This window comes from Prionailurus viverrinus, chromosome D4, assembly GCF_022837055.1.
Source record: "Prionailurus viverrinus isolate Anna chromosome D4, UM_Priviv_1.0, whole genome shotgun sequence".
Taxonomy (NCBI): Eukaryota; Metazoa; Chordata; class Mammalia; order Carnivora; family Felidae; genus Prionailurus; species Prionailurus viverrinus.
Genome location: NC_062573.1, coordinates 32,790,399 through 32,817,061, shown reverse-complemented (window position 1 = coordinate 32,817,061; position 26,663 = coordinate 32,790,399). Strand labels below are relative to the sequence as shown.

Here is a 26,663-nt window from a genome sequence, read left to right as displayed (position 1 = left end):
AAAAAAGTTGATTTTTAGAAATAAAGTATTAAAAGCACAGGGGGCACCTGGGTGACTCAGTCAGTTAAGCGTCTGACTTTGGCTCAGGTCATGATCTCACTGCTTGTGAGTTGGAGCTCCGTGTTGGGCTCTATGCTGACAGCTTGCAGCTCAAAGCCTGCAGCCTGTTTCAGATTCTGTCTCTGTCTTTCTGCCCCTCTCCAGCTTGTGCTCTCTTTCTCTCTCAAATACAAATAAGTGTTAAAAAAAAATTAAAAAGATAAACAAGCACAGAAGACCTGTGTCTGGAGGACAAATGTCCCTCTCCATCATTAGAGCCAAGCACTCAAATAAGGCACTGACATAAAATAGGATTAAAAAAAAAACAAAACAAAAACCAACCAAGTGACTGAGCCAAGGTAATCTGGCCTGTGAACAGCAGAACCAGGACAAGAATTCACATTTTCTGACTCCAAGGCCAGAATTTCTTTCACTCCACCCAATGGTCTCTAGGAGATAAGACTTCATACGTATCAGAAAGCCCAGTACACAGTAATTACCCAATGTCCTGGTAAAATGGAAACAGCACATTTTATTAACCATGAGAAAGGGAAAACATAATCCACCACAGGAATGGGAAGGGACTTTTCTTAAGAAGAAAGCCTAAAATTTTTGGTAAAATATTTTAATCACCTCCCAAAGGCCCCACCTCCTAATACAATCACATTGGGGCTTGGGTTTCAACATTTGAACTTGGGGAGAGAGATGGGGACATAAACATTAAGTCTGTGGTACCACTTCATTCCAAACCTGCCAAACCAGCAGAACATGCTTCCTGTGAGAAGGGCCAGAGCTGAATCCTTATTCCTATGGGCAGCTTGCTTCCAAGAAGAAGAACAAGCCAAGCATGCTCAGTTATTCTTCCCAAATTTACCATGTAGATAAGGAACTCACCTCTTGGATGTGGTGCGAGGCCAAGATTATATTAGGAAAAATGCCTCACTATGGAAACCAGGAGTAGGGGGAAAACCCTTCCTCTCTAACTCTGTGATTGGGAAATGGAAAACCATCAGGCTGAGGTTATTCCTTTCTCTCAAGGTATGGTGTTATTCCATCTCAACTTCTCTCAGGGCATCTGCTTCAGTCCCTTCATGTTCCCCTGGCTCCTCTTCTTAGTTTCTTCCTCACAGCCTGACATGGTGGCCTCACTCCTTAAGTTCACTATTCAGTTCCCCAAAACTGACACACTTACTCTCTCAGTATCCCCCTTCCAAACTTACAGAAGATCAGAATGGCTCAGCCCACTGATTTTTTTTTTTTTTTTTTAGAATTTTCTCTTTTCTCTTCTCCTGAGTTGATCTTAATTCCACTCTTCTCTTTTGTCCTTATCATCTCCATGTACCTGGTCTCAGTTCCTGTTTTGAGTTTGCCCTACTCCTGTGGCCCCTAACTCAAGCTTTATAAGAGTTATCAAACCCCCTCTACTCTCTCCTTGTCCCCCTCAGTGTGGACTCAGTTCTTCCTGGGGCAGGGGGTGGGGTGGTTTTACCAAAGGTCTCATCTTATGACTCTTTCTTCCCTATCCAAATTGCCTTGGGCACCTGCTCACCCCCACCCCTCCTCCTCCTCTGGCCTGGCTTGACTCATCATTTTTTTTAAGTTTATTTATTTATTTTTGAGAGAAAGAAAGCAAGTAGGGGAGGAGCAGAGAGAGAGAGGGAGAGAGAGAGAATCCCAAGCAGGCTCTGCACTGTCAGCATAGAGCCCAATGTAGGGCTCAAACCCATGGACCATGAGGCCATGACCTGAGCCAAAATCAAGAGTCTGATGCTTAACTGACTGAGCCACCTGGCTGCCCCTTGACTCATCTTGTAAAGCCAGGCTGCCCAAGATTCAAGCCAGTAGTTGGTCAACATATTCAGCAACTAAATTAGGAAAGTCCACTCATACCAACAAGACTCACGGGAGGCTATCTATAACCAGAAAGCCACTTTGCTGACTTACAAATGGAGATGTTACTTTCCACTCACTCAAATATTCATGTCTATAGAAAGATCATAGTGGAAATTTGAATTAGTGATAATAAGGAATTTTTGACAATTTTTAGGTTGGCAAAGTGATACATCTTAAGACTTATAATTTACTTTAAAATAATTCAGGATGAAAAGTAAAGTATAAAAATGAAAGGAGGCAACCATTTTGGAAAATAGCTTGACAGCTTCTTATAAAGTTAGAGTTACCATATGACTCAGTAAATCTACTCCTAAGTATTTACCCCCTAGAAATGAAAGTATATGTGCACATAAAAATACATACATAAATATTCATAGCAGCATTGTTCGTAATGACCAAAAAGTTGAAATAACTCAAATGTCTGTGAACTGACAGATAAAATGTGGTATAACCATACAGTGGAATACTACTTGGCAATAAAAAGGAACAAAGTACTAATACTTACTAAAACATGGATGAACCTCAAAAACATTATGCTCGGTGGAAAAAGGAGACACAAAAGAACACATATGGTATGATTCCATCTGTACAAAATATTCAGAATCTATAGAGACAGAAAGTAGGTTAGTGGTTGCCTAGAAGCGGGGGTGGGAATAAGGAGTGACTGTAAATGAGCATCAGGTTTCTTTTTAGGATGATGGGAATGTTCTAAAATCAGATTGTGGTGAAGACTGTACAACTCTGTAAATATACTAAAATTTCTTTGAATTGTATGCTTTAAATGGGCAAACTATATGGAGTATGAATTATATCTCAATAAAGCTATTTTTAAATAGGAAGGAAGGAAGGAAGGAAGAAAGGAAGGAAGGAAGGAAGGAAAGGAGAGAGGGAAAGAGGGAGGGAGAGAGGAAGAGAGAAAGGAAAGAAGGAAAGATTTTTGTCAGCCATGATGGTCTAGCCTTCACAGTACCAGAATGTCAGAGAAGCCAAAATCATCAGAATGTTGCTATGTGAGAGAAAGGTGGAGGGAGGTCTTGAGAAAATTTTAGATGCAAGAGATCCTGTGAAACCTGATAAACCACCCCTTCCCTGTAGCCCCCAGCTTTCCTCTGAATAGTGCTGGATAAACATAGCAAATGTCTGACCTGTTGGTTCTCTCTTTTCTTTGGTTGATGGTGAATATCGCTCTCTAGTTACTCTCTGTGTAACAAGGAAATATGATGGGAGCTGCTAGTATTTTTTCTCTAAAAATATATCCAAACTGCCCAAATTATTTTATTTATTTATTTATTTATTTATTTATTTATTTAGAGAGATGTAGAGGCAAAGAGAGAGAAGGAGAGAAAGAATCCCAAACAGGCTCCACACCCCCAGTGCAGAGCCCAGTGCTGGGCTCAAACGAATGAACCACAAGAACATGACCTGATCCGAAAACAAGAATAGGACACTCAACTGACTGAGCCACCCAGGCACCCCTAAACTGCCCTAATTATGAATTTTAGTGTTTTCAAAACTCTTCAGTCACAAATATTCAGACAAGTTCTTAGTATTATCTCATAGCTGAATACTTTTTCATTGGGTATGAATTCTTTAACACTTAAAGGGTAATCTTATTTCTGAAGTGTTGGAGAACCATCACTCTCAGGCCTGTTTATCTCTTGCAGCATATTGAGGTGCAGCATTATCAGGGATTTTTGGCAAGTCTAGGTAGACTATATGCATTTCTTCATCAGTTAGATTTCACCATTTTTCTGTCTTTCTGTCTTGCCTGGCTTTCTTCTTATTTTCCAGGACTGTGGTAGAATTAATCTCAAATTAATTAACACAAATTTCTAAACTCATTTCTAGACTTTGGAGGCCTGAGGAAGAAGAGGTATATGTGCCAACTTGATCCAATTTGCAACTTAATTTATCATGACTGTATAACATCCCAGTGTGTTGATGTAACATTATTTATATAACCATTTCATATTTTCCCATATTAAAATTAACATTGTAGTCCAAATCCATATATATAAATCTTGGCATATGACTCTAATCACTTCTAAAGAAACCAATTTAATGTATGTTGAATAAAATAACAAAATGAGTTGGTGATCTCTGGGTTTTTAGAAATACACATATTATCAAAAGTTTAAACATGTCAGTGCATTATGTTTAATCTGAGGACATGAGAATAAGAAAATCAGACCAATCTTTAGTTTGGGGATCAAACCACATCAGAATTCTCTACTCTCAGCTCTTCATGATTGCTAACAATTAATTTTCTAATCCTTTCTTTATTCCCTTACCAAAGACTCTGAACAGAATCAAAAGAAGGACAATATGGAGAAAGATCTAAGCTATTGAATAAGCTCTGTCCTGGAGAGCAAATGGATGTTTGGCAGGAACCACTCAGACACCTAAAAGGTTTTCATCTTTGGAACCATCAATCTAACACTTTCATTTGCACCAGCTTTATTTTTTAACTTAAGAAAAGGTTTGTGTAAATTCTAGGCTCTCTTTGTACTTTGAACTGTGTTCTGCACATCTAATGAACTTTAATGAGCTGCCAGAGTTTTTAAAACTCTGTTAATTTAGCAATGGAAAATCAATTGAAGCTACTTTACATCTTTGAAAGTCCCAAGTGAAATAAAGAAAGTTAGAGGTATAAATGTAGCCTTTAACATGAATAGACACTTCTCTAAAGAAGACATCCGGATGGCAACAGGCACATGAAAAGATGCTCAACGTCACTCCTCATCAGGAAAATACAAATCAAAACCACACTCAGATATCACCTCACGCCAGTCAGAGTGGCCAAAATGAACAAATCAGGAGACTATAGATGCTAGAGAGGATGTGGAGAAACAGGAACCCTCTTGCACTGTTGGTGGGAATGCAAATTGGTGCAGCCACTCTGGAAAACAGTGTGGAAGTTCCTCAGAAAATTAAAAATAGACCTATCCTATGACCCAGGAGTAGCACTGCTAGGAATTTACCCAAGGGATACAGGAGTACTGATGCATAGGGGCACTTGTACCCCAATGTTTATAGCAGCACTCTCAACAATAGCCAAATTATGGAAAGAGCCTAAATGTCCATCAACTGATGAATGGATAAAGAAATTATGGTTTATATACACAATGGAGTACTACGTGGCAATGAGAAAGAATGAAATATGGCCCTTTGTAGCAATGTGGATGGAACTGGAGAGTGTTATGCTAAGTGAAATAAGCCATACAGAGAAAGACAGATCCCATATGTTTTCACTCTTATGTGGATCCTGAGAAACTTAACAGAAACCCATGGGGGAGGTGAAGGAAAAAAAAAAAAAAAAAGAGGTTAGAGTGGGAGAGAGCCAAAGCATAAGAGACTCTTAAAAACTGAGAACAAACTGAGGGTTGATGGGGGGGTGGGAGGGAGGAGAGGGTGGGTGATGAGTATTGAGGAGGGCACCTTTTGGGATGAGCACTCGGTGTTGTATGGAAACCAATTTGACAATAAACTTCATATATTGAAAAATAAAAAAATTAGAAAATAATTAAAAAATAAATAAATAAATAAATAAATGTAGCCTTTAATAAAGATCTTAGTTACTTCCCAAGAGGTAGAAAAGATGGGAGGACTTAAGGAGGAAATGTGAACACAACCAGATAAGTCAGAAGTTCTCAATAAATATTTGTTAAATAAATGAGTCAGAATTATAGCCAAGAAGTAGGAGATGCAGGGAATCAGGCCTCTAACCAGGTGCATCAAAACAATCATGTGTAAGTCAAAAGGGGGATAAATAGTATATTTTTTATTTTCTAGGCCAAAAACAGGGTTATAAGAAATCTTAAAAGTGATTAGTATAAATCTGAAAGAAACTTCAAAGTTCAATCCCAATTCAACATGAAAATCTATTTGCTTTCTTTCAGTTTCATCTTTTCCCAATTTACTCCATATCCTTTCCCTCCTGTGAAGAAGTACTAGAATGAGGAAGGGGCAGGATGAATTTAGCGACAACTTAGAGTTAAGAAAATTTGAATTTGTTCACTTAGTCTTTCAAGTATTCATGAATCAACAACCATTTATTCAGTGCTTAATATCTGTAGGAGACTATTCTTTTATTCTTAAAATTACTTTTTCTTATTAATAAGAGTAGAATTTTTGAAAAATTCATACATAAAGAAAGAATATAATAACAATTATTAAACATTCCACCACCTAGAAATAGCCACTGTTCATATTTTGAGAATATTTCCTTTTGTTTTTTTTCTATTCTGATTTCTTTAGCAATCAGGATCCTATTAAATATAGAATTTTTTCAAGTTATTTCAACAGAATCTTTTTATTAGTAGTTTTTTTCATTAGCCTTAGATTGAGATCATTTTCATGGGTCACTAAAAAAATCTTTAAAATATAATTTTATGGATGAATAATATTCCCTCAACTGAATACACAATATTTCCTCTGGATGCACTGTACTATACATAACCTTTCCTCTGTTATTGGACACTTCAATGCTTTCCAGTGTTTTACTACTAATGTACGTAAATAGTTTTTATACCACTGATTATTCCCTCAGGAAAGACTGCTAGAATCATAATGCCTGAGCCAAACAGATCATGAGAAGCCCTACAAGCACTATCCAATAGAATGTTCTCTGATGATGAAATGCTTTATATATTTGCACTGTCTGGTATGGTAGCCAATCACCACACATGAGTACTGAGCACCTAAAATGTGGCTAGCACAACTGAGAAACTGGATTTTTCATTTCATTTCATTTTAATTAATTTAAAATTAAATAACCTCCTGTGGCTAATGGCTATGGTATTGGACAATGAGCTGGTCTAAAGTCGTAATTTGTTAGACTTTCAGAGATTTCCACAAAGTAGCCTCTATTCTGTTTCCATAGTACGGAGTTCAAGAAAGTACTCACCAGTTGTGTGGGTGAGTAGAGTACAAGGATAATAATGATTTCGTTCATGCTTCATGAACTGTACTCTGCTGTCATATCAGGTGGTCTCAGCAGACTTGAGGCCAGGTTATGAGCATGCCTGGATCTGATTCATGAAAATAAGCCTTATGTATATATGGTAAACCTAGAGAGAAACTCTTTTGCTTCTAGAGTCAGATGTGACCCTCCCTTACTCAGACACTACCATCCCCACCTGTGTGCCCCCTAGTGAAGCTGTGGGGACCTCCTTATACACCTTGAGATAAGTAAATACCAATTAATTTATTTAGATAGTGCCTGGGTCTGTTCTCCCCATCGATACACACCAATTATTGACATTTTTCAACATAATGATCATGTAAAAGGTATGAACTTTTTTAAGGCTCTTGCCATATCTGGACACGTTTCTTCCACTCCAGAATTACCAGGGCGCCTGGGTGGCTCATTTGGTTAAGCGTGGGATTCATGGTTTCAGCTCAGGTCATGATCTCACAGTTTCGTGAGTTCGAGCCCTACATCAGGCTCTGCACTGATAGCACGGAGCTTGCTTGGGATTTCTTCTTTCTCACTTTCTCTCTCTATCTCTCTCCAACTTGCACTGTCTCTGTGTCTCTCAAGTAAAGAAATAAACTTAAAAAAAAAAGAATTATTACCAATACATTCCCACCATCAACATATACAAGTGCTCATCTTAGCACGCCGCCCCCTAGTATTGGTATTATTTTTTATATTTACAAAAATTAATGGATAAAAAAGGTCATTTAAATTTACATCTTACATCTTTACAGGAAAAATGCTAAGAGACCTCCCATCTCTTAAAAAGTTTTCTCTTAACGCAGCATGTGGGTGGCTCAGTTGGTTAAGCATCTGACTCCTGATTTCGACTCAGGGCATGATCTCGCTGTGAGTTCGAGGCCCATGTGGAGCTCTGCCCTGACAGTGTGGAGCCTGCTTGGGATTCCTTCTCTCGTCTCCCTCTCTCTCTGCCCCCCCACCCCCCGCTTGCTCTCTCTCTCTCAAAAAATAAATAAACATTTAAAAAATAAAATAAAAAGTTTATCTCTTGACCCCACATGACCACCTCTGGGTCTCATCTCATTTCTCTATTCTCTTTAACAACAAAACTCATTTCAGTTATCTCTCCTCTCCTTATCTGATCTTCTTCTCCAATTCTCTCTTGGGCTCATTTCAATCAAACTTTCACCCCCATCCACTCCACCAGAACTGTTCTTTTAAAGGTCACCAATGACCTTCACGTTGCTAAGTCCAGTGGTTACTTTTTAGCCCTTTTCATATCTGACGTAGCAACAGAGTTGATGCAATCATTGCCCCTTCCTTGAAATGCTTTCTTCTTTTTTGTTTCTTGGACATCTCTTCATTTTCTCTCCTCACTGGTCAATTCTTCATAGTCTCTTGCTAGTTTGCTAGTTCCTCCTTATCTCCCCACCCTCAAAATGTTGATGTTCCTTAGTAATTAGTATATGGACTTCTCAAACCTATCAATGTTTGATCCCTAAGTTATCTCATTAGCTCCAGGGCTTTAGATGCTAGCCATATCCCAGCAGTTCCAGAAATTATCTCCAGCTCAGATTTCTCTCCCAAAATCCAGACTTGCACACCAACTCTATCAACATTGTCAAGTTCGACATATCAGGTTAACATGTCCAAATCCAAGTTCTTGATTTCCCACTTCAAATCTCAAGTATTGGAATCATCCTTGATTGCTCAGTTTCCCTCACATCCCAAATCTATCAGTAAATACTAACCTTCAGCTTAGGTTAAGATACATCCAGAATCTGACCCACTTCTGGTCTGAGTCACTGTCATCTCTCACCTGGACAATTGTAAAGTATCCCAATTGGTCTCCCTGCTCTTGAACTGCCTTAAGTCTATTTTCTATGCACAGCTAGGAGCCTGTCAAACAGTTGGGACTTCTCCTTCCTTTCCCCAAAACCTCCAACCAGGCCTGTTTCTAACGTGTGTGAGTTTCTAGGCAAAAATAAAGTGAATGCTGCCTTTCTCTTCCCATCCCTGGTTCTATTCTAAACCATGAAAGGGCTGACAGACAGAGTCTAGACATCCCATCTTGCATACCAGAGCTTTATCCATACTCAAAACACAGTGGTCCCTTAGCTATCCCACAGGCCTAGGGATGTGCACACCTTCACAACACTTGGGAGGATGGACTTAGCAAAGAACTACGCACAAGCTCTGGAAGCAAGTATAGACTGTTTGGGCAGGGGATTCTAGGTTTCCAGGTACCTATCACACGGTCTAGAAAGGGCAGGAAGGTGTGCGGGTATGGCACATCACTTTGGTCTATAAAGAAGGGCATAGCTAGAGGAGCCAAGGGAGTATCCACTACAGTGAAGGCCCAGTGCAGGGCCTCTAGCTGAGTTGCGTGGATTCAATGAATGTGGAATGTCCTAAATAGAGGCTACCTTATCAGCCTGGATCCCAGAGTGAAGACAACATGGAGCAAGGCTGCAGCTGACCCATCATAAACATGCAGTATGAGAATACAGCCCTTGAGGTCTGGAAGTCTTTCGTTGCCACGGCACAATCTATCCTGTCCTGCTAATACACCCATCTCAACTCTGTGAATGTGAGTTCTATAAAGGCAGACCATATCCTGTTTGACTTGTATCCACAGCACAGTGCCAAGCACATAATAAATACTCAAGTAATACTGCATAGACACAACCTTTCTGGATTTCACCTGTACGATAAAGGGGGTTAGAGTAGATATTTTACAAAGTATCTTCAAATTCCAGAATCCCATGATTTCTATAATTTCAGAAATAAAAGGTTCTGTATTTCCTTCTCAAATACCCACATGTCAAAGCCTCATTCTAACCTGAATTTCCTTTCTTTTCTGATGAAAAGCTTTTGTACATAGCTGTATATGGTTACAGCATTACAAGAACTGCTTAAGGCTTTAAAATCCTAGTCCAATCAGCCTGTACAGGCAAGGAATTAAATACTAGGAATGCTGTTTTTGGCTCTGAATATTGTGACCCTGATTGATGTCACACACACACACACACACACACACACACACACACACACTCACTTTTGCTGCTGGACTTGGGCAAGTATACCTGCTGTTCAAAGACCATCTGAAATTACCTCTAAGAAGGAACTGCTTCAAGAATCAGGCTTATAATTAAACAGTAATTGAAGTTTCCTGTGGTTTTATGCATGGCTCTTATCTAATGCTTAAGTAGATAAATTGCATGGCTTAAAAGTCAGAATGGAATTAGATGATTGTACAAGTGAATAGAGGTCTCTGTTCAGCAACATTGCTTATTTAAAATCCAACTTGGGGGGAGGGGCACCTGGGTGGTTCAGTTAGTTGAGCGTCTGACTTTCGGCTCAGGTCATGATCTCACGGCTTATGAGTTCGAGACCCACGTCAGGTTCTGTGCTGACAGCTCAGAGCTCGAAGCCTGCTTGGGATTCTGTGTCTCCTTCTCTCTCTGCCCCTCCCCTGCTCATGCTATGTCTCTCAAAAATAAATAAATGTTAAACTAAAAAATAAAAAAAGTAAAATCCAACTGGCTTCCAGCACTATTGTCAGAGCACCTACACAACAAAGACATCAGTCCGACCCTGCAGAAGTGACTCTCAGAGAAGCATGGATTGGTAGAGCTGAAACGAACCTCAGCTAGCCCCTCATCCAAAGCCTTTGTTTCACAGGAAATTAAAACCCAGGGAGGTAAAGTGATTTGCGTCAGGCCACAGGTACAAGAGGAGAAGATCAAGGGATTTAGGAGGTAAGACTATGATGACTTGGGTGACTTACAGGGTGCAGGTTGTTAGGGAGAGGAAGGAAGAGAGGACAGGTGCAAACATCTCAGCTGGGGTCAAATGAGAACAAGCAAGTTTCAAGGAAATTCGATGAGCTCAACTGGGGTCATGTTGAGTTTGAGGTGTCTGTGTACCATATAGACAGATATCAAGCAGACAGCTAGGTATTACAAATCTGAAACTTAAGAAAAAGGACAAAGTTAATGAGATAAATTTAGGGGTTGTCATCCTATCCACTTGGTGTTTAAAACTATTATAAAGTGGGAAAAGAAGTCAGGAAGGAAGCAACAGGGACATAGCCAGCAGAAGATCAGCATCCCAGGACTCTGTTAAAAATAAAAATAAATAAAATAAAGATGACATTACCAAGTAGCTGACGAATGAGTGGCCAAGAGGATAGAAGGGAAATTGGGATAGAATGGTGTCAGTAAAGGCAAGACAAGAAAGGGTTTCAAGAAGGTAAGTGTTCAATAACTGTGGCACACCCCGCAAGATGCTCCTTAATTAATATTCATTCTCCTCTTTTTCCTTGCTAACGAAATCCTTATTGTTTTTCAGAGTGGCAGTGAACCTGGTTAAAAATTAAACTGTGATCTCCCAAGCTCTTTTGCGTCTAGAGATGGCCCATATGACATCCCTCTGGCCAAGGGATATAAGCAGATGTCTATCTACTTGGTAAGGCTGTCAAGAAAAAGTGATACAAATGGTCAAACAGTTGGCATCTCACTCTAACCCTTTGCCGTTTCCCCTTTCTTTCCCAAAATAACGATTCTATATCCACAGATACAGCAGCTATCGAACAAACACGAGTACAAAAGACACACACAATAGATGACATGGAAAATTAGGAGTCTGATTCCTGATCTACTCAGATGAATGAGTGAGAAACATGGGAGTCAACCCTGACTCCTACTACCATCTTACTTCCTCGGATCCAAGACACTTGACTCTCCCCTTAACTATGCTTCAAATTCACTTTCTTCTAACCTCCTCTAGTCCCACATTGTTCAGCCCCCTATCATGCCTTGCCTGGCTGACTGCACTGTCCTCCTGGAAGGTCTCCCTGCTTCCACCCTTACCCCTTGCAACCTGCCCTCTAATCTGCTGTCACCATGTCAAAAATGGAATACTTTTGTGTTGATCCTTGCTGAACATATTTCCATGGTTCTCATTGCCTACTGGATAAAACTGAAGGTCCTTAGCCCCACAGTTAGGCCCTTTATGATTTGGCTCATGCCTTACATTGATTATGACATAATATGTAAATATATATATTTCACCCACGTTGTGAGTAAGGACCACTTACCAAGCATGTGCTAAGAGTTTTACATTTTCTTAGTCCTCATGATGCTTCCCCACATATTTGGTAGTACTATTCTCATTTTGCAGATGAGTCCACTGACTCTCAGGAAGGTTAAGTCACTTTCCCAAGAACACACAGCTTGTTTAAGCAGGGGAAGGCCTGGATGTCACAGCTCTTTCAAAGTTCTTTCCACTGCAGTGCCTTGACATGAAAGAGTATACACTCTTTTCTTTTCTCTTCCTTACTTACTATTCCCCATCTAGCTTAAATGAACATCCTTGTTGAAGAACCACAGCCAAACCAGTCTTGCCCCTGCGGCCAGAAGAATCCATCCCCCCCACTGCAGTGGGAACAGTCAGGCAGCTTCAGCAAGGGAGGAGAGAATCCCCCAAAGCTGGAGCTGCAGGACGGACTGTTCGGCCTGACCTACCCAGTCAAGGCCCCTACTTCTCCTCGCTAGCTAGGTGTCAGGTGCCACTCGCAGGGATAGGGATCCGGGGTCAGAGAGCCCTTCTTCCTCGGCCCAGACAGCCTGGCTGGCACCACCGCAGTGTTGGAGTAGGATCCCAGCTCCAAAACCACTCCCACCAGGGTCCAGAGCTGGAAGACCAGGGGGAAAGGCTCTGCTGACTCCCCAGAAGTCTCGAGCAAGACCTGACACCCACTCCTCACCACTGTGTCAGCCTGGGAGCCGGTCCTGTGGGCTCCGGCGGCGCAGCCCGCGCTGCTGCTGGAGCGCCTTTGCACGCCGCTGCCGCCCAGCGCCCGGACCCAGGGCAGCCCGCGGGCGGCGGGACCCTGGAGGAGTGCAGCCCTCTGAGCCCCGAGAACCTCAGCCTCGAGGTTGAGAGACGGGCAGTCGGAGAACCTCTTGGGAGCTGCTGTCAGTCGGGTTGGATCACCTAGATTTGTAACTCGATAAAGGTCCAGGTCCCCGAGGGATATCTCCAGCTAGCATCTCTGGCCCTCGGACGGTGAACTCGGAGTCCAGGCTGCCCCGTGGGCAAACCTACTGGAGTTCCGTTCTCCGGCCCCGCGACAGCCTCGCACCCCCCGGCCCTCCCCAAGCACGGAGGCCTTTGCAGCCGTCCTGCTCAGCCCTCCTGGGCAGCGGCGGAACGGACTCCAGCTGCTCCAAGCGCCCCGACTGGGCTCTGGGCAACTTCGTCTGCCCGGGTGGCTCTCCCTGGGGTCTGAACCCCTCGCGCCCCCGCGCGTCCTTCTTTGTTTCTGAGCTTGCTCTGAAAGTGATGTAACGAGGCCAGACTCGCGCGCCGTTTTCCCTCTTTCGCAGACTAAGTCCTTCCTCCCTCCAGCACCCGATGCTCTGCGCGCAGAGCCGGGCGCTGGGCTGTGCTGTCACTCCATTCCCAGAGCTCTGGAGACCGACGGGCACTGTTGGGAGAGACGCACTCTCACGTCCCACCTCCTGGATGCAGAGTCAGTGGGGAAAGCTAGGCTTTCCTTCCAGAAACAAGGGAGAGAGCCGAGGGGACAGCTGTTGTGGAGGTTTCTAAGGAGACTCAGACTGGCTTCTTTCCCTGCTCCTGGGAGACGGCAGGAAACCTCAGGTATCTCAGTGACCCCAGTGGGTGGATGTTTATATGAAAGAGGCAGAAGCTGCAATAATAAGAGATAGATAGACTGAGAGAACGAGAGAGAGCAAGAGAGCATGCAACAGAAACAGAGGGAGAAATAGAGACCCAGAGACTGCGATTGACAGACAAGTGGAGAGAGACAAAGAGTAAGAGAGATAGAGAGTTGGTGAGTGGGAAATTGATGGTTTTCTTTTCTTTTCTGTTTTTGGTTTTTTGTTTTGTTTTTTTTTAACCCACTGTGGTTTTGCCTCTGACAGAAGAGAGGACCGCTGCTCCCTAGCCAGCAAGCAGCCCCCAACCTGGATGGAGTGAAAGATGCGGCCTGATGACATTAACCCGAGGACTGGGCTAGTGGTAGCCCTGGTCAGTGTCTTTCTGGTCTTTGGCTTCATGTTCACCGTCTCTGGGATGAAAGGAGAGACTCTGGGAAACATACCCCTCCTGGCCATCGGGCCAGCCATCTGCCTGCCAGGCATTGCAGCCATTGCCCTGGCCAGGAAAACTGAGGGATGCACTAAGTGGCCGGAAAATGAGCTGCTGTGGGCCCGCAAGTTGCCCTGCTTCCGGAAACCCAGGGACAAGGAGGTGGTGGAACTGCTGAGGACCCCTTCAGACCTGGAGTCAGGAAAGGGAAGCTCAGATGAGCTGGCTAAGAAGGCGGGCCTCAGAGGAAAGCCTCCCTGCCAGGGGCAGACCGAGGTGCCTGTGGCCAGTTCCATCACCACCCCCACACCCACGGAAGAAGGAGAATGCCAGAGCCTGGTCCACAGTGGGCATCAGGAGGAGACATCCAGATACCTGGATGGCTACTGTCCCTCAGGCAGTTCCTTAGCCTACAGTGCCTTGGATGCCAAATGCTCAGCCTGGGACAGATCTGAGTGCCCTGAGCCTGAGGACAGCATCTTCTTTGTGCCCCAGGACAGTATCATCGTTTGCTCCTACAAGCAGAACAGTCCCTATGACAGATACTGTTGTTACATCAATCAGAGTCAAGGCAGGTGGGACCACGAGACAATAGTCTGAGCTTTGCATACAAGAGTCGCTTTGTTGATAGAAACGTGGCTACACTCAGCTTCCAGGGGAAGGAAACTGCCCTGTTCCAACAGCCTTCACACTGTTAGAAATTGACTTGGTATGTGATGGATATGCAAACCTGGGGTTCCTGAGAGCCATGTAAATAGGCATGTTGGGGACATATTTTAGGGAAGGGTGATAAGGGTTAAGGACACTGGAAGAGGCATCTGGTAGGAGAGGAAGCAATTCCAGTTGCTTTTTAACAACTAAATCATGCTGGATGTTTTGTAAACATCCAGAAAGTGGATGTTTCTGGTAACCCAGAAAGTGCTACCCAGCACCTGCTAAAAGGAAGAAAAATCTAGAGTGGGCTGCAGATATCAGCCATGAAACGATACACGGGCTTGCCATAGGGAAACTGAGCTGCTTTCAGTCTGAATAAATTGAAAGACAAAACAATTTAGTGCTTCATTATATGAAATGATTTTTCTCCGGTGAAAGCTCTTCACACTTAATATTTATTTGCTGAAGGAAAAAAAGTCAAGATAGAAAAGCTACATCCCTCTTTAGGTGGGATGGATTTTGGAGAAAGGGGAGTTAAAAACAGTTGAATTATGTAATTGAGTTTTATGACATTATCCTCTGACCAGATCAGAGATTTCAAATAAAGTAAAATAAGTGTGAACAGCTAAGTAAAAAAACTAACAATTTTAGATGGCTATGTTAGTTCTCAAACTCTTCATTTAAATTGATTTACTGGGTCTTTATCTTAAGTGTTTTTTAACATTTACTATCATTCATGTATAATTTCCTCATCAGGTGCAAAATGACTTGACATAATATTTTCATAGATTAGAATTGTGTTCATCAAGTCAAAATGGGCTTTACATATGTATACAAGTGTCTTTAACCTTTCTGGGAGATATGTACTGGTAATTACTATTCCTATATGCCTTTTAAAACCTGGAAACTATGAAGTCAATACATTAGTCTTGAACTTTACGCAGAATTTACATAAAATGCCATGGTTAAACTTCTGGAAGTGTCATTATTTGTACATTTATTCAACATTCACAAAGACTATAAATGCCAATGAAACAAGAGTTAATATACTAGATTTAACTAAAGCTCAGTTTTTATGAAGTTCATCTAATCAGTGAACATTGCATGACAAAGGTCTGTTTTATTTTACACTTAATTTTTTGCTACTGAGGAAAAAAAATCACAATAGGATCCTAACATGTATTTTCTATTTCACTCGCATAATTGTAATAGACAAGAGGGCAATCAGCCAGAATACTATTTAGTCCCTGTTAAAATTATGTAGAGAAATCGTGGTATATTTCATCTTGAATATCAGAATATTTTGCATTTTTCAAAGAATGATGATTTATTTTTAATGATCAGATAGTTTAAGCAACTTTCTCCTAAAAGGGAAATTGAGGACAAAAATTCTGGACAAAACTCTTTTGTGTATTTCAGGTCCAATTCTGCAAGTCTTTAAGTGTAGCAATTATTCAGTCTTAAGAATCATGGCTTTAAAAATCACAATTTCCAAATCAAGTGCAGCATCAAAAGTATAATTTTTTTTTTTTTAAGTAGGGCTTAAATGTCAGAAAATGAGATGTGTGATCCTGGGCAAATTTTGTCTTCTTGTACTTCAGTTCTTGCTCCTCAGAAATCAAGGAGGAGTGGGACCGACTTACACTAGAGTATGTCTGTCGCTCCTTCCCAGTTTGAATATTCTGTGGCATTATGTCAATGACACTTTATATAATGCCAGGAAATGAGTTACAGCAAAATTCATGCCAAAGTTATGCAATTCATGATAAAAATTGTATGACATGGATTGAATTCTTGCTACTACTTAAAAGAATTTTGTAGATGTATGAAAGCAGATTTGTTTTATTACCAAATATTATTTATTCAACAAATACATTTCTGGAAACAAAATGAAGATGTTAATTAAGGGTAAAATTTTTTCAATATTGGTATAGCCCCAAATAATGTAATGCATACCTTTGCACTAAATGTAATTTACTTTGGATTTGGCATGGAGGGAAAAGAGTTTCCTAAAATCACAATACATCTTAATAATTCTAGTGCATTTTGAAAGATGGAAATCATGTTTCAATGAAGGTGAAAATTATTGGATAACTGTCTTAAGAATAAAAACTTCTAATTTGCTTGTTTTTTGTGGACATCTTTAGAGATGAAGAGATAGCAAGACATTGGAGAGAGATGTTCACAGACACTCAGCAAATCCTACACAGGGTCTGAAAAGAGATGCTTATAGTGTTAGGTATGGCTTAAGGAGTGGAAAAGTTACTTTTTGATTTCTTGGAATCAGCACAAACTCCTTGATATCACATACACATTCCAATGTCCACATCCAAAGTCAATTACTAGTTTAGAAATCTAAGGTATTTTATCACATTTTCAAGTTCTTTTTCAGAAGAAACTTCCTTCAGTCTTCATCTTCTATCCACCTACTTAAGACACATAAGGTATCTAAATATGCATTTGAGGGCATTTTCTGCAATGCTAAAACAATGGTTTGCAAATGTTAACTGGGTGACTGAACTTTGACCAGAGAGAATAAAATGTGTGATTGTGTGTGTGATTTATTTTTAACATCTTCTATTAAGCAACCCCCTCCTAATATACAGCAAGGTAGCCTAGTGCCCCAAACCAATACCTGTTAAGTAGTATTCAGGAAAAACAGCCATTCTATTGAAAAGATTTGGAAGAAAAGGAAAGCAAGGTGAGAAAAGTGTCTGAGCTTGTTAGAGGAAACACAGCAGCTCATTCCAGTCAACTGTTTCAGCAAACTGTTAATATTAACTCAATAGACATGAGGATTGTTCCCTGTTCCCTTCAAGAGCTTTCAAAAAGGCATAAATATAAGTATGCACCAGTTATTTTTTTCACTCGTTGTTAATCCAAATAGTCATTTCAACTTGATTTAAATAGGCATTTTATTTTTGAAATGTTTTCTATTGACTTTTTCTTGTTCGACACTCTTATCTATTATGCACATGGGTTCTTTTTCCAAAATGTTTCTTGAATTTAAGTGTGAATTCAGCCAAGATACCCAAGCTGGAGCACGTTTAGACAACTGTTTCAAGATTTAGATTCTATTACAATCACAGCAAACAAAATCCAGATATGGTGAAGCTCAGACTCTCTTCCAAACCCTACTAACCAGCTTCTTTGAAAATGTTTCCAATACTCAGTGGGTCTTATAACCCACTGAGCTGGCACATGTAGGGAAGGAAGATTCATTCTTTTAAATGTTTTGCCCTTTTGTAATATCCAACCTCTATTTATTTATTAATATCTCCCCTCTGGACCTATAGCACCATTTACTTGGTGAATTCACTGTTACTATTACTTTATAATGTTAGAGGAAAAATAAATGCTCTTAATCCACAGCTCCACTATCCTAATAGAACTACTGTATTTCCATTTTAGCATATTATCTTCTAGGACTTCCCTGTATGCACCTTATGTATTATAATTGTGTGTTTTTCTTTTCTATTTGATTTATATCCTAAGTATGTTTTCATGTTTCTATGCAGTGTTCCTGATTACCATTTAACAATTGCATATTATGCCATTTTTGAGAGGTACCATAATTTAACATGCCATTTCTTTTTTTTTTTTTAATGTTTATTTATTTTTGAGACAGAGAGAGACAGAGCATGAACGGGGGAGGGTCAGAGAGAGAGGGAGACACAGAATCGGAAACAGGCTCCAGGCTCTGAGCTGTCAGCAGAGAGCCCGACACGGGGCTCGAACTCACGGACCGTGAGATCATGACCTGAGCCGAAGTCGGACGCTTAACCGACTGAGCCACCCAGGCGTCCCTTAACATGCCATTTCTTATTGCTAGCCAGATAGCATGCTTTATGGATGGTTTTGTATGTGTTTTTTTTCCTATTTTTGGTAACACAACTACATTATTTATACTTTTCCCAAAGAAATCTACAGTCGAAAAGCTGCCTCCTTATAGATGAGAGTGAGGGGACAGAAATGTGTACAAGGATCAAACACTTGACATTGTTGGTTTTCTCTTGACTCATGGGCAAGACATAGGGCAAGAGACAAAATAATGCTTCTATAAAAAGGTCCCCCCATTGGGACCAGAGTCAGTATTTTTAAGAATGAGATGAGATGGGGCACCTGGGTGGCTCAGTCAGTTGAGCATCCAACTTCAGCTCAGGTCATGATCTTGCAGTCCATGAGTTAAAGCCCCATGTCCAGCTCTGTGCTGACAGCTCAGAGCCTGGAGCCTGTTTCAGATTCTGTGTCTCCCTCTTTCTCTCTGTCTCTCTCTTTTGCTCTCTCTCTCTTCTCAAAAATAAATACACATAAAAAAAATTAGAAAAAAAAAAAAAAAGAATGAGATGAGATGGAGCCCATATTGTTAAGGGTAAGATGGGACATTTTCCCAGTTAAGTGCATATCTCAAAATCAGATTACAATGGTGTCCATCTTCAAGAGCATAATGTTGAACAGGTAAAATAAAAACTAAATATATACAATAATTAGTTTGTAATATTTCAACAGCATATCTTTAAAGTATCTTACCATATATTTTATAATATATTTAACATGTGTGTGTGTATATATATATATATATATATATATATATATATATATATTGCTACCTATTAGTGACTTGCAAGTGAACTGGAATTTCAGGAATTCAATAGACTACTCATGAGTTTTCTGTTTCAATTCCTCAATGGAAAAATTGAACTGAAGATGGAGATATGGACAAGTGCTTGGCTCAAGCAGGTACCTCAATAAAGGACTAAATTCCATTCAGCCTCTTGTCTAGGTAATATGAAATCATGGAAACACCACTAAGTCAGACTTTGATTTCTCACCACCTACCACAGGTTCCTTACTCCATGAACACCCAAAACAAAAATGTTTATACATGATGCTGTCCAGATACTCACAAACAGGTGGACATTGAAATAAGATCTCCACAATCTTTTGCAAATTATTCCTGAGCCTGACCCTTCTTAGAGACCCTTTCTTTATTTTTCCCTCTACTTCTCTTCCTGACTGCATGTTAGAACCTGCAGACTTGGTATCCTCAACGATAGTGCAAGGCTTTACATGCTTTATCCATCACAAAGTACAGTGTTACAGAATGGACCAGTTACAAAACAGGACATAAGGCTATTAAAACATCTCTTGTGCTGCTCTTTGAAAAATCTATCCCAAGAAAGTTAAACACAACAAATGTTTTTGCAATTAATCACTTTCTTACTCTCTGTGGTAATAAATTATTATATATGAGACATCCCTTCAGGCTGAGGCCAGACCACATCTGTTTAGAAAAAATAGACTTTTGAACATCACCTGCCTGTAATTCAACATGAAAAGTGTGAACATACCTTCGGACCAACTCAAAAAGGCCCACCTGCCCCTACGCTCTTCCCTCCCACTTCTGATACTCTGTGGCAGCTTCTTGGCTATGCCCTGATTTTGCCCTGCAGCTGACCATCCTGAGCCTTTGCCCAGTCCTTTCCTCTGCCTCAAACGTCCACCCTTTCCTCACCCTTCTGCTGTTTAACACCCTAACATCCTTCAAAGGGCAGCGGCCACATCTTCCACAATCTTTTAGATGTTCCCACCTAGAACTAATAATTCTACTGTTCTCTGATGTGACATTACCTCCACCATTATCATTGCACATATTAGCTGAGTGTGTGTTTGTCTCTCCAACTACAGTGTGAGTTCTTTGAGGGCAGGGGTCACATTTTATTCATCTTTCCACTCCACCCTCCCCACACACACTTTGCCCTGCTCAATGAAAACTCTAAATTGCACCACTTGGGTCACTCTCACAGCCTTCCTTCTTCCCCATTCTCGCAGGGAAAAAAAAAAATCTACCTTCTTGATTTGAACTAAATTAAATTTAATATAGTCAGCAAAAACATGGGTTAAAATAGGCTTCTGTGGGTTGGGACCCTAACTTTAATTTAGCATATTGTTTCTTTGGGAAAACCACATCTTACATAACAAGGAGAAGAAAGAAATAAACCATTCCAGAATATTTTCTCCTCCCTCCATGCCTGACCTAACTCCCACTCCCTGCCTCCCTCCATGAGTCAGTGACCATACTACACATGCAACAAGAACTAGTGGTTCTAGAAGCACCTGACAACCAAGCTTTTGAATTCCTGACCAGAAAGAAGGTGAATCAATGTACTCGGGTTAATTCTGTAAGTAGGTCAACAAAATATAATTCCCCAGCCTGGCTATTGTCCTTCTATTATGCTTCCATCCAATAATCCTTAACAGGACTTTCTAGGCCACCTGGGTATTCTTTCAGGACACTCTCAGGGGGCTGAGTTGCAGACCCTCACTCCCCACCCTCAGTGAAGCTTTTCTTCTCCACAAAGACTGTGAGATGCTCAGAGACTGGTTTGTTGTTTAGAGAAGGCTCTGGTTTGTTCTGGAACAAGATGATGGCACTGCTCAGCAATTCCCCTGAGTAGTAGTGAGGCCATTCTTAATAAACTTCCAACTCATAAAACTTACCCTGTGAATTTCCCAAACTATCTGACTGGGTAAAAGTGGCATTTAATTTGAGTAAGTCTTTTTCTTGACCATGGCGATTATCCTTCAGCAACAGCAAAAAGGATCTCATTTGAGTATGAGTAGGGAAGGGTATAGCAAAAGAAGAATGTGTCTGTATGGAACTGTCAGCACAGGGAGAAGAGCCAACAATCCCTCATTAAGCCAGTCACTGTTGTGACATACTCCCCTGACATCACCACCTTAGCATCTCAAACTTAGCACCAAATGCTAGAAAATGGACTGAGAGGATAAACCAAACAGAAAAATGTTTTAAAACTGAAAAGAATAAAAGGAAAATACTAGAGAATTTTGATACATTTTTTTAAATGGCTAAGAAAAGAAATATAAACAATTTAAGAGTATCTTCCAATAAGGGCAAAATTTAGCTAAAAATATCTTACTGGCTGGACAGAGTCAAAAGGAATGTAAAATAGCATCCATTAAATAAGATCAAACTGGCTTAAAAATTATTCAGTAGAGGGGTGCCTAGGTGGTTCAGTGGCTTATGCATCCTACTCTTGATCTCAGCTTAGGTCCTGATCAGGTGGTGAGTTCAAGCCCCAAGTTGGGCTTGAGCCTACTTAAAAAAAAAAAAAAAATTACTCAAAAGACTAAAAAGCACAATAAAAACTAGAAAGTTAAAGGAGTATAAGTAAATACTATTAGGAGAAGTATTCAAAGTTAAATCATTTAAATGCATAAATTCAACAAAAATGTCCCACTGAAAGAACAGGGTGTGAGATATGAGCAGTAATACCAAGACCAGGACAGAGAGCCCATCAGTGTGTGCCTGGCAGAGGCAAGGACAGACAAGGAACAGGGCTAGGCTGAGTTCTCCTCCCTGGAGATTCCCAGCCCCCAAAAGGCTCTCACCCTTCAGGTAGGAAAAACATGGAGCCCAGAATTGTTGCTCCCCCACAAGCCTAAAGTCCCTCCAAAGCTCACCGCTCACCCTCCTGTGTTAGAATAGAGGCCAGCAGGGGCGCCTGGGTGGCGCAGTTGGTTAAGCGTCCGACTTCAGCACGATCTCGCGATCTCGGGGTCCCTGAGTTCCAGCCCCGCATCAGGCTCTGGGCTGATGGCTCAGAGCCTGGAGCCTGTTTCAGATTCTGTGTCTCCCTCTCTCTCTGCCCCTCCCCCATTCATGCTCTGTCTCTCTCTGTCCCAAAAATAAATAAACGTTGAAAAAAAAATAAAAAAAAAAAAGAATAGAGGCCAGCAGCAAACACAATGAAGGGCAATGTGCAACCATGGCCTCATGGAGGTCCTCACACAGGAGAAGAGTCACTGATTACACCTTTGTCAGCCTTGCCTGGTCTCTGTCCTCTGTATCCCCTCTTTCCACAAGCAGCCTAGCATGCATTCCTTCACTCAACAAGTCCTGGTTAAGCAGTGCTGGGTGTTGTGCTGGTCTGAGATAACCACAACGAATAGACAAAGCTCCTGTTTTTATGGAGCTCACAGCCTAGCAGGGGGAGGCTTCTGAGTAAAACAATGCGCCAGGGTGGCTCAGTTGGTTAAGTGTCCAACTTCAGCATGGTCTCACAGTTTGTGAGTTCCAGCCCCACATGGGGCTCTCTGCTGTCAACTCAGAGTCAGCTTTGGATCCTCTGTCCCCCTTTCTCTCTGCCCTTCCCCTGCTCGCACTTTATCTCTCTCTCCCTCTCTCTCAAAAATAAACATTTAAAAATTAAAAAAAAAAGGGGGGACAGAGCTTCCATACCCTCTCAGATCACACCACTCTCACTGAATCTCAGCCTGTTCATCAACCTGAAAAGTCTCCTGGTCCAACCTCTTGGGTTTTTATAGAGAGGCCTCATCATATAGGCATAACTGATCAAATCATTGGCCATTGGTGACTGACTCAATCTCCAGCCCCACTCCCCTCCCCAGAGATCAGTGGGTGGGACTGAAATTTCCAACCCTCTAATCAAGAGGTTGATTCCCCTGGCAACTAGCCCCCATCTGGTGACGCAGGGGTTTTCCAAAAGTCACCTCACTGACATAACAAAAGACACCTTCATGGTGGTCACCACCTAGGAAATTTCTACAGTTTTAGGAGCTTTATGCCAGAAACTGGACAAAGACCAAATACACATTCCTTAATATGAATCACAGTATCACAGTGTCATGGGAGAAAATGTCTGATATGAGACCTGAAGAATGCGTAGGAAGTAGCTGACTAAAGAGGGAAGAAAGTGTTCCAAGCCAAGAAAACACTGTTTATGAAGGCAAAGAAAGAAGAGAAAGCACAACACATATTTATTTGGAGAAATGCACAGCATCATTAGATGGCTGGAGAGGGGGCCAGGTAGAGAAGGGCCAAGCCATGCCTTGAGCCTCTCCCCCCATCACATTTAGGATTTGCTAGGCCAAGGGACCCTGTACCAGACTGTCAGAGATGGAAGGAAGCTTAGAAATAATCCCATTGGCCTCTTATTATACAGAGGAAGAAGACCTGGCCAGCCTGCTTGTCTGCAGCACAACCATTAGGAAGGAAGATTAGACTCATCTTGACTAGAGTTCACAGGTTTAACAGAATTCTACTTTAAGAAGAATTGATTCAACAAGCAACTGTTTGATTTGGTTGCATTTCAGGGGCAAGGTTCCTTTCCACTTGGAGACAAATAACTAATCAAATTAAGCAGTCCACCTTTCAAACAATTGTTTTGCTCTTAGATGCACTAAAATAATTTGGAGCTCTTTTTTTTTATTATTGGCAACTTAGAATGCAAAGTATTTTATCTTCAAATGTCTAAATTTGAAAAAAAAAAACAGCCTCGGTTAAATAATAGTTTTCCAAAGCTGAATGTGCTCATTTGGAGCTCCGTTTTCCTGCCTGCAGTACAAAACAACTTCCTACAACTCCTAGGCAGGAACACTACTGTCTTGACGATCTGTGGTTGGATGAACGGATCAATCTCAGTTGGTAAAATCCCTTTTTTCCTTAGTAAGGGCTGAAAAAAATTCTAGAACAGATGTACTTTTCTAGTCTTACACAGACACTTTGATTCCAAATGTCTCCTGAGTGTATACCATATACAGGAATCTATCTTCATCCTCCTCACTTTCATATACTTCAGAAATGTGCGTGGACACACTCACCACACTGTGTCCATTCACTAACAGGAAGAATGCTGTGCCTCCTAAAGATCTTGATGAGCTCACTCATGTTGACATGATCAGGTACAAGAAACTTGGTTTTGTCCAGGACAGGAAGTAGCTCTCACCCTTGTACTGTTCTATTATCACTGGGATTTTCATAGGATGCAGGGGCTCTCGGATAAGTCGGACATCTTCTATTCTTTGTTGGAAGGTGTGGTGCTGCTTGAAGATCTTCTCCGAAGGCATGGTGAGGAAGGTGAGGCAGAGAGGCAAGGTCCCGTCTGTTCCAGGCAGCTGTGGGAGTGGCGGAGGCTCTGACTGTGTCTAAAATAATTTAGAGCTTGTGAAGCACCTGGCTGGTTCAGTCAGTTAAGCATCCAACCTTGGCTCAGGTCATGATCTCACTGTTTGTGGGTTGGAGCCCCACATTGGGCTCTGTGCTGACAGCTCAGAGCCCAGAGCCTGCTTCCAATTCTGTGTCTCCCTCCCCTGCCCTCTCTCTCTCTCTCTGCTCCCTCACTTGCTCTCTGTCTCTCTCAAAAATAAATAAATAACATTAAAAAAATAAATAATTTAGAGCTCTTAAGTGATATTGAGATATATTAAGTGAAAATATTTGATATAAACAGCTAAAATCACCATTACTGTGATACTTATAATTATTACAGACAGCTTGATATAAGGAAAAACTTTTTTCCATCATGGAGTAGCCAACAATGATTGTGAAATTAACTGGATATATATCTTTGTGGTCAACATTTTCTGTGTTTCAAAATGTCCCTAATTTCTCCCTTACTTCAGCTGCCTGGAACTCATGTCTCTTGTACAGATATATCTATTCCTGCACAGATACATCTATCATTCTCAAAGAGTGTCCTGTGCTATGTTAGTTCCTTTATATGTGAATATATGTTACACAATAAAAAATTTTAACACTCAAATAAGTTTGGGAATTACTGGGCTAAACCAAGATAAACATATTTTTTTTAACAGTATGTATCCCCAACATCCAGAACAGGACCTAGTACAGAGTATGCACTAAATAAGTACTTGTTGAATTAATAAATGTAGAATTCCATAAAGCCATTTATTTATTCACATGATTTGTGATATACAAGAAGGGAACTGAGTTTGCAGCATTCTGTAGGGCTGTCCTCAGGACTAGCATTGTGAAATCTTGCCCTAATCTCTAAATCTAGAAGCACTAATCATGAAAAAGAAGACAAATTTCCAGAAATCAAAATAAAGAGTCAAAGGAAAGAGAAGGAAGTTACATAATCTCCAGAATTACCCTCATGTTCATGGCCCTTGCCATTCACCCAAGAACAGTCCTCTAACAAACTACTCTTCCCTTAGCAGGGAGAATTTGGGTGATCAGAGCAAAGATATATCTGCCAGACATATTTTGCCTCCAAACGCTAATTTCCTAGGTATCCAAGTTTTGCTCAAAAAAGGTTGCCAGGTCCTGCCTCCAACTCAGAAATTAAATTAGTCCTAGATACCAGAAATTGGTGAGGAGTGTTTATAAGAGTTCTAAGAAGCTTTATGATACAGAAGAAGTAAGTTATGGCACCAGCAACCCATGGGAAATTGGAATCCCTGCCTTCCCTAGTCCCATCCCCGTAAGACGAGCATTCTCAGCCTCATTCAAGACCTGAGAAAATATCATCAAGGTAGTCCAGTGGTTACCAAACTCTAAGATACATCAGAATCACCTATAGGGCCTGTTAAAATAGATTGCTGGAACTCACCCCCAGAGTCTCTGATTCAGTGGAATTTACATTACTGTGAAATTCTCAGATGATGCCAATGGTGATGGTTCCTGGTTGCTTCCTCACCACTACTTGAGCTTTCAATTGGTTTTATAGCCGTAAGTTTAGTATAGACCCATGGGTCCAATCATGCAGTAGCATTTGGATCTAATGACTGGTGTATAATAGGCACTCAGCAAATAATTTGAATTAATAAATAATTATTTGTCTAATCCCTAAGATCTACTTTTAGAAAGTGTTACCCCCCTTCCTTGATGAAACTGGAGCCCAATTTGCTCAATTGGGCTCATGACCCTTTCTGCCTGCCTCCAAGCCCTACAGAGACCATGTGCCCCAAAGCCAGACCTTTTGACTAGTGACAAGGGATATGATGGAGCCCAAGAGGGACAGGCCCTCTTTAGACTCCTGGCCTGCCTGGTAAAAGCCAATTCCATCATGATCTAGTTTGTTCCAACCATTCCTGGTTGATTCCTCTCCCTGCCAGGCCACTCCTGCTCCCCGGCAGGATACTTCACAGCTGTGTTGGGACCTGGGACAGGTATCTGAACCAGGTTCCAATGATGACTTTGAAATAGGGACTTCACAAGAGATCTTGAAAGCCT

The 26,663-nt window shown here is 41.2% G+C and overlaps 2 protein-coding genes and 1 pseudogene across 4 annotated transcripts in view; 1 reads left to right on the top strand and 2 right to left on the bottom strand.

The window, feature by feature from the left end:
• The window catches only part of APTX (aprataxin), a 338,894-nt gene that overhangs the window by 131,622 nt on the left and 180,609 nt on the right, over nucleotides 1–26,663 (bottom strand). The gene's annotated exons all lie outside the window — the stretch shown is intronic.
• Nucleotides 13,883–14,590, top strand: TMEM215 (transmembrane protein 215). Its single transcript, XM_047830695.1, has one exon. It carries the CDS (start codon nucleotides 13,883–13,885, stop codon nucleotides 14,588–14,590), a length of 708 nt encoding a protein of 235 aa, XP_047686651.1.
• LOC125150592 (microtubule-associated proteins 1A/1B light chain 3B-like) lies at nucleotides 24,040–24,535 on the bottom strand (annotated as a pseudogene).

What these genes read in the sequence shown, in the direction of transcription:
- TMEM215 (XM_047830695.1), top strand. Translation starts at nt 13,883, where the DNA reads ATGCGGCCTGATGACATTAACCCGAGGACTGGGCTAGTGGTAGCCCTG.